The 7015-nt window shown below is 38.6% G+C and overlaps 2 protein-coding genes across 2 annotated transcripts in view; both read right to left on the bottom strand.

The window, feature by feature from the left end:
- Positions 1-1579, bottom strand: part of LOC107084384 (non-canonical poly(A) RNA polymerase PAPD7-like) — a 12007-nt gene extending 10428 nt beyond the window's left edge. The window contains exons 1-2 of the mRNA XM_015374195.1: positions 593-1579; positions 358-481 (exon numbers count right to left, since the gene is read on the bottom strand). Coding sequence (XP_015229681.1) covers positions 358-481; positions 593-1242 — 774 coding nt within the window. The 5' untranslated portion in view covers positions 1243-1579. The remainder of the gene's footprint in view (positions 1-357; positions 482-592) is intronic.
- An 897-nt stretch (positions 1580-2476) lies between these two features.
- The window catches only part of ice1 (interactor of little elongation complex ELL subunit 1), a 16849-nt gene continuing 12310 nt past the window's right edge, over positions 2477-7015 (bottom strand). The window contains exons 15-20 of the mRNA XM_015374252.1: positions 6094-6262; positions 5741-5901; positions 5358-5548; positions 3462-3562; positions 3264-3362; positions 2477-3126 (exon numbers count right to left, since the gene is read on the bottom strand). Of these exons, the coding sequence (XP_015229738.1) occupies positions 2945-3126; positions 3264-3362; positions 3462-3562; positions 5358-5548; positions 5741-5901; positions 6094-6262 (903 nt within the window). The 3' untranslated portion in view covers positions 2477-2944. The remainder of the gene's footprint in view (positions 3127-3263; positions 3363-3461; positions 3563-5357; positions 5549-5740; positions 5902-6093; positions 6263-7015) is intronic.

Raw genomic sequence — 7015 nt, 5'->3', positions numbered from 1 at the left:
GTGCATTTTTTTTTTTTTTTTTTTTTTTAGGGGGGGGGGGGGGGTTTTTTTTTTTTTTTACAGTTGAAATCCTCCACAGTATCTTTAAGAATTTGTTCAGAGTAATATTAGAGCCAAAACAGAAAAACCAAGGCAGTTAAATAGGTACAACCAAAAGGTTTCCAAAGGAATAGCAAAAGAAAATGAAGTTTCTTTTGTGAAGGCGTCCACCTCAGCAGTCTGCCATCCACTAACCTGTAACTTCACAGGATTCCAACCTAAAGCTAATCTCATAAAATGGTTACCCTACATGACGGGTCAAAGATTTTGTTATAACAGGGCTTGCCATATAATTTATTATTTTTCTGTCCCACTCACCCGAGCAGTGGGCCACAAATCCTTGATGACACTTTCAATTCTGTTCACAACATCCCTTCTCATGGCCTCCTCTTCAGGTCTGGGTGACATGAAGCTGAAGAAGTCCATTATTTCCTCATGCAGACTGAAAGAAAACATTTTTAAAAATACAAGAAATGCTCCAACTCTAAATGAGACAGCGTTCTCTCAATTAATCTAAATAAATACTTGTTATTAAAACAGTATGCCTTCTCACCCATTAACGCCCGGGCTGTATCGCCTGGTTTTCCACAGGCTGTAGGAAGAGTCCAGGCCATTGAAGCAGTAGGAGAGGAGCGGGTTGAAGCCGTGGAAAGTGTTGGCCCTGTTCAGCTGCCTCCTGCGGCCGGAGTGATGGGGCTGATAGTGCTGCTGCTGCTGGTTCTTCATCCCGGTGGGGGTGTGGCCGCCGGGCGGCTGCTTGCTGCGACAGTGCTGCTGAACATGAAGAGGCTGTCGGAGGTTGTTCTCCTTCACCTTCTGCTCACCGTTGTGTAAAAACTGCTCGGCCTCGTCTGCGGCGTTCAAATTGTCAATTTGAAGCAAAGAGCCGTGGGGAGAGGAGCTGTCGGCCTCCGAGTCCAGAGAGGAAGAGGACGGCGACAACGAGCCCTTCCTCCGGACACTTCCCCTCTCTCCGCCGCCGTCTGCCCGCGGCAGCTTCCCAAACGCAGTCCCAGGTGTTGGAGCTAAATGCCTGTAGCTCTCGCCGTAAGAGTCCAAGTTGGTGTTTTGTACCGCAAAGTTGCGCTGGTGGTGAGGCTGGAGGCCAGCATTAGCGTGTGAGGTCTCCCAAAGCTGCATCCACATGGAATAATTGGCCAGTCCCTTCTGCTCCGGCTGGATCCAAGCCGTTCCGTTATCCATTGGACTCTAGTTCAGTGAAAAGCTCCCCCAGCAGAAACGATTTAAAGAAAAATGTAAGCAACTTTGCAGTTTGACTCCCTACCAGACGAAAAATCAGGCGGTACCGATTTAGAGGATGTTTCTGAACGGCTTCATGTCTGGAGACCGGTTGGGTTTGTTAAGCGGTTCGGCCAAACTCTCCTCTCCCCTTAAAAGGCAGCCAATATGGCGCTACCAGCACCACGGTTCATCAACCGCTCATCTGTGAGGGATTTAAATCTTTGAACACACCCCCTCAGCGCCTCGTCAATTTACTAAGACCGGAAAGACCGGAAGTTAGGTTCAATATGGTAGTTCAACTTTATAGCATCCAACTACTAAATCCTGTTTTTGGTTTTAATTACTGTATTTAACTGTAACACTACAATAATGTTGAGTATAAAACATGGATGGTGATGAACTGTTAAATTTAAAATTAACCCACTTAGCATGCTTAGTGTGGGGTCAATGAGTCGATGCAATAAACTGATTTTCCTTAGATAGAAAACTGATTTAATTTGAATGTATGATCTGCTGAATTGTACAGTGCCTTGAGATGACACATGTTGTGAATTGGCGCCATATAAATAAACTGAATTGAAATGATCAATTATTTTATTATTTATTTTTTAGCAATTTATACCTAACAATGTTTTTTCTAAAATGAAGACATTTTTAAACTGGTTTAATATGCTCACTATGCACAGCTGTCCATGGGTTTTATTTTGGCGGTCAAAACCGGAAATGAATGCTGAGTCTCTGCTAACTTGTCAAACAACACTGCTCTGATATAGACCAATAAACCCTAGATAGGTTTTTTTTTTTAAGGCAGTAGAAGCATGTTAGGTCCATTCCTTTCTTTCTGTTCACCGTTTTCTCCATAAAATATACTTTTAGAACTACTTTTTTTCCAATGACTTAATATTCAAATAAAAAAATACTTTAAAACAAGTTGGACTGGTAAACTTTGAATTTAGGTTAAAAAAAAAAGGAAAAAAAAAACTTTTTTGAAATTTGAAGGGGATTTAAGCATCTACAAACACACAAAGGATTTAGTAAATAAAAAAAAAAAGTATATTTTTTGAAATACCATTACATAATTGCTATTATTGGAGGGCATGGCTGGAAGTGAGTGTCGAACATTAAAATAAGCACATTAGAAAAAGACTGATGACTAGAAATTACAGAGAAAAAAAAAATCTGTTAAAAATGTGTTAATTTTAATTAGAAAAAAAAAATAGAAAGCTTTGAGGAAAACTGTACAAAACATTTACTCATGCACCAACAGAAATGTAGATACCCATGTATTTACACTAGCTTAGTAGTTTAACTTTATCAAACTGTACACGTTATACAGTATTTACAGTGTTAGCAGAGAATTGTACAAACTCAAGTAGTTCAAGTGCAATTTTTACAGGATGTAGCAGGAAAAATAAAAAAAGGACATATTGCCTGAAACACTACCGATACAAGTGCAATTAAAACACATTTATAAAGTTTCAAGGTATTTAACGATATCTTCAAATTAGAAAAAAAACAAATTAAAATGGCATTCAATACATCCTGTATCACAAAGAGCAAAAACCTTTTAATCAGTCCTTGTGCCTGATGTTAATTGAGGTAGTTCTCCTTTCTTTAAAATAGTTACATACAAAAATTATAGCTAATGTGGCTATGTACAATTTTAGCTCTTGACTTGTCTGCATATGGATGCTATTTGATTAATGCAACTTGTGACGGCAGGAGGGACACTCTGAGCAGCCTCTCCTCTCCACCCAGCAATAGCATCCAGGGCTTGTTTGGGGTTACAGGGAGAAAGTTCATGTATGCAGTAAACGGCTGCTAGCTGGACCGTCCATGGCAACCCTGCAAAACGATATCACAGCGTCACAACACTTGGAGTACATAACCATATCTCTTGACCAATTGATGGGATATTTATTAAATGTTTCAAGTCAAATACAGCTGAACTAAATCTATTTGATATGATAGAAGCTTCCAACCTTCAGCTTGTCCATGCCTTCCAAACGTGTTGATAATATTGGCCACAGTGACCACAGAGGACACACAACCTTCTTTAAGGCCTAACTGGGTGAGACGTCCTGTTTAAAAACAAATGTAATTAGATTCTTCTCTGTCTAGTTGGAACTATTTCACACATTAGTTCCTGTTGCCATTAATATACAAACAAAGCCACTGACCTATGAGTCGTAGTACAGTGGCAACAGTCTCATCTCGGATAGGTTGTTGCTGATCTCTTGGCTGTAGAACCCAGGAGTTCATCAATGGCCACAGGTCTTTGCTGTTAGAATAAGTGAGCGGTGAGCAAAGGAAAAACAAATTCTTAAGAAATTGGAATATCATGAACGTTTCATTTTATCAGTTATTTTAGAGATTCCTTAAATTAAAAACTGACATATTTCAAGAGCTTATTTGAAAAGTTACAAATAGGGAAAACTGCTGAAAATTTAATATAGGTATTAAGATCAATTCAATAGTGGTCAAAAGAGTGAAATTTGCTGGTAATATCAAATAAAAAAAAGACATCAATATTTCTGGCTGAAATTGGCATTTTTTCTTGTATCGGCCAATGATCCATTAGTGCATTCAGCAGTCATGCCTTGAGATCATATGAAGTGCATGCATTGCAACTTTCTTTATAAATATAATTTGGTTTAAACTGGGACTTGTGTAACATATGTTTTCACCATGTCCTTTTGAAAATTGAAATAAAGGGAGAAAAAAAAAAAAAAAATTTTTTTTTTTTTAGGTCAGGTGAGCAATCCAGCACAATCACCATGCAGGTGCGGGTACTTTATTGCAGAGTGGTCAGGTGTCAGTTCCTGTTGGATATTAAAATCGGCATGTCCATAAAGCTTGTGAGCAGCGGGAGCATTTCTGGTAGAGAGCCTCATTTTTTTAACTTTAACTTTGGCTTCTCTCAAGTCCAAAGTCAAATCCTGACCAGATTTAGTAAGAGTTTTTATTCATCTGTTAACTCCGCTTGCTGTGTTATGTGTTACAGCTGCTACTGCTGCTGCGATTAGCTAAAAGCTACTTGATTTACCCAATAGGCTCAAACATTTTACTGAATGTCCCTAATATTAGCTGAAAATTCAGAAAGCACTACATGTATGCCAGGTGAGCAGTAAATCGCCATTTATGATGAAGAATAAGAATGTTTCTAATTTTAAAAGTTCCCTGTATGTGCCCTACACTTAAAAAATAAAAAGTTTGGATATGTTGAAGGATAACATCTCAATGTGATGGTACTTCGTACCAGTCCATGTAAAATACTGCCTATATGTCTGTCTATGGTGAGTCGACCTGCCGTCCAAGATTTAACATTTTCTCCAATTTGAGTAGCGTTCCTTCTACAGTCCTTATAGGTCCTTGCTAAAAAGTCCCCAATGAGACCTTTTTCCATCATATTTCTAACTTCCACTCAACTTTCTATTATGCTGCTTTGTGGTGTTAGATAATGTTTGCTTGACAGATGTCAAGCCAACTGTCTTCCCAGTTATTTTCAGACCCTAATATGACAATATAACCTCCTTTATTAAATATGATCTTTTTAATATTTGTTACATTTTCTTTTATGAATTTTCCCTTAGCTGTAAGCCATGGGGATCAAAATGAACTGAAATAAACACTTAAAAATACTCCCCTCATGTGTAATAATCTATGTAGGATGTTTTTTTTTTACTTTAAGAATCTCTTAAATTTCTTACTTTAAATCTCTTAAAATAAACAAACAAAAAAAACTTTTAGGTAAAATTCTAATTCTGAAATTATGTAAAAAGGAAAAATCGGTTTATTGTCCCGCAATGGGGAAATTTGTCCTCATTTGCATTTTAACCCATCCCTTTGGGAAGCAGAGGGCTGCCATTGTGTGGCACCCGGGGAGCAATCAGGGGTTATGGGTTTTTGCTCAAGAACCCAGAGTGGAGGCTGTGGGGATCAAACCAGGTACTTGCATTCTTCTCAGAGCACAATAGCACTGTTCCAACCCACTAGGCCAACACTCCTCCAATGATCAAACTTTCAATTATCAAAACAACGACAGGTCATATTTTTAGGGGTAGAAATGAGCTCACCCCAGAATGCGTTCATAGGTCCATTTCCACTTTTTTTGTGAACACAAGAGGTGCAGTGTGAAGATTTGTTCCCAGGCTCCAGTTCCTAGGTCTTCTCCATAGCGGATGTGTTTGATGAAAGACTGATTGGAACCTGAGCGGAGCTCCTCCAGAGTTCTGAGGATCAGCTGGTCAGCATCACAAGGAGGATTCTGTGGAGATAAAAGAAAGGAAGACATGGTTTCAGGAAATCACTCAAGACTTAGGTAGCAAATATAAACTAATTGTATCCCAACCTACAAGGAGGGGGTAAAATGTTTTATTTTACAATTTAAGGACCGTTACAAAAAACTACACTGTCATAAAAAAGAAGAATGCAGGCCTATCTTTAAATCAGAAAATACCTTTTCCCATCCAAGAAAAGCGGAAAGGCAACCATGAAGCCCTTCTGGTGTTTTCAGTTGGGTGATGGAATGAATGGCCTGGCACAGTAAACTACTGTGAGATAGAACATTCGGCCATGTTGTCACCATAAACAGAACTAGCTTCGCTGAATCTGGAAAATCTAAAACAACATAAAATGAATCAACACACTGAAGGTTGAATAGAAAAAAAAATCAAGGCTTAAGGAAAAAGATTTGGGGATTAATTTATAGTCTAGATTTTTAGCCCAATTGTGCTTTTAAGTATAAAAAAAATAAATAAAATAAAAAAATACACATGTAACAGGTATTTTATGAAGAAAAAAACTGTCCACCTTCAACAAGAATGCTGTAGGCCAGGATGCGAGCCTTCTCCCAGTACTTCTTCTGTCTACAGATCCCAATGTAAACTCGACACAGTGCTTGTAGATAGTTTAGGCTCAGGGAATTTTTTTCAGCCTTTAGTTTGGTCAATATGGCCGTCATCATTTCTTCTACCTGAAGCTATTAAGAAAAAAACAACAAAATAAAAACAACAACCAACAGTTGTTAAAATTAGCCTAAGAAAAATATCTTTTTCTTTTGTAACTATAATGTCTCTCTGGACTGATGGAAGTTTGTCCCCTTTTCCCCCCAGGTTCCACTAGAAAATAACTTAGTTTCTATTATTTTTATAAAAACGAGGGGGAGCTTCAGCTGCAAGAAGCTGAAACCCCATCGATGTAAAAACTCAACAAATAGACGGAATAGTTAGTCCTTCTTCAGTGCAGGTTTGTGCATTTAAAATTGTCATTTGTAAAAAAAATTATAATAAAAAACAAAAGCTGCTGTTGTTTCAGATATTAAAGATTATTTTTTAGGTCCCCCAGAGGTCAACTATACCCTCCATTAAGCTCTGAATTGAATAAGAATTTTGTAGCCTACCTTTTCAGTGTTACTTTATTTTGTTTATGCTGATTTGGTTTTTAAGATTAAGAAGAAGAATTTTTTAATGATGGCCAATGACGTCGCCATCCCAGCAGACATTAGTGCTGCGCTCGTTTCCTGATATAAAGGGCGTTTCTCAATATGCGTTCTTGAGCGTTCTCGTGTGCTCGTGTACTCGTGACACGTCATCAGCCTCAGCCCGAGTACCGTTCCAATTCTCGAGGACGCCAGATCGAGAACGCATCAAATCCCCGGATGTTATTCTCACCCCGCCCTCTTTATCGAGCATGCATCAGAGCAGACTTGTGCGTTCTTCAGACTGACCGCTTT

The sequence above is a fragment of the Cyprinodon variegatus genome, unplaced genomic scaffold (genome assembly GCF_000732505.1).
Source record: "Cyprinodon variegatus isolate N-32 unplaced genomic scaffold, C_variegatus-1.0 Scaffold99, whole genome shotgun sequence".
Classification (NCBI taxonomy): Eukaryota; Metazoa; Chordata; class Actinopteri; order Cyprinodontiformes; family Cyprinodontidae; genus Cyprinodon; species Cyprinodon variegatus.
This window is presented reverse-complemented; position numbering and strand designations above follow the sequence as displayed.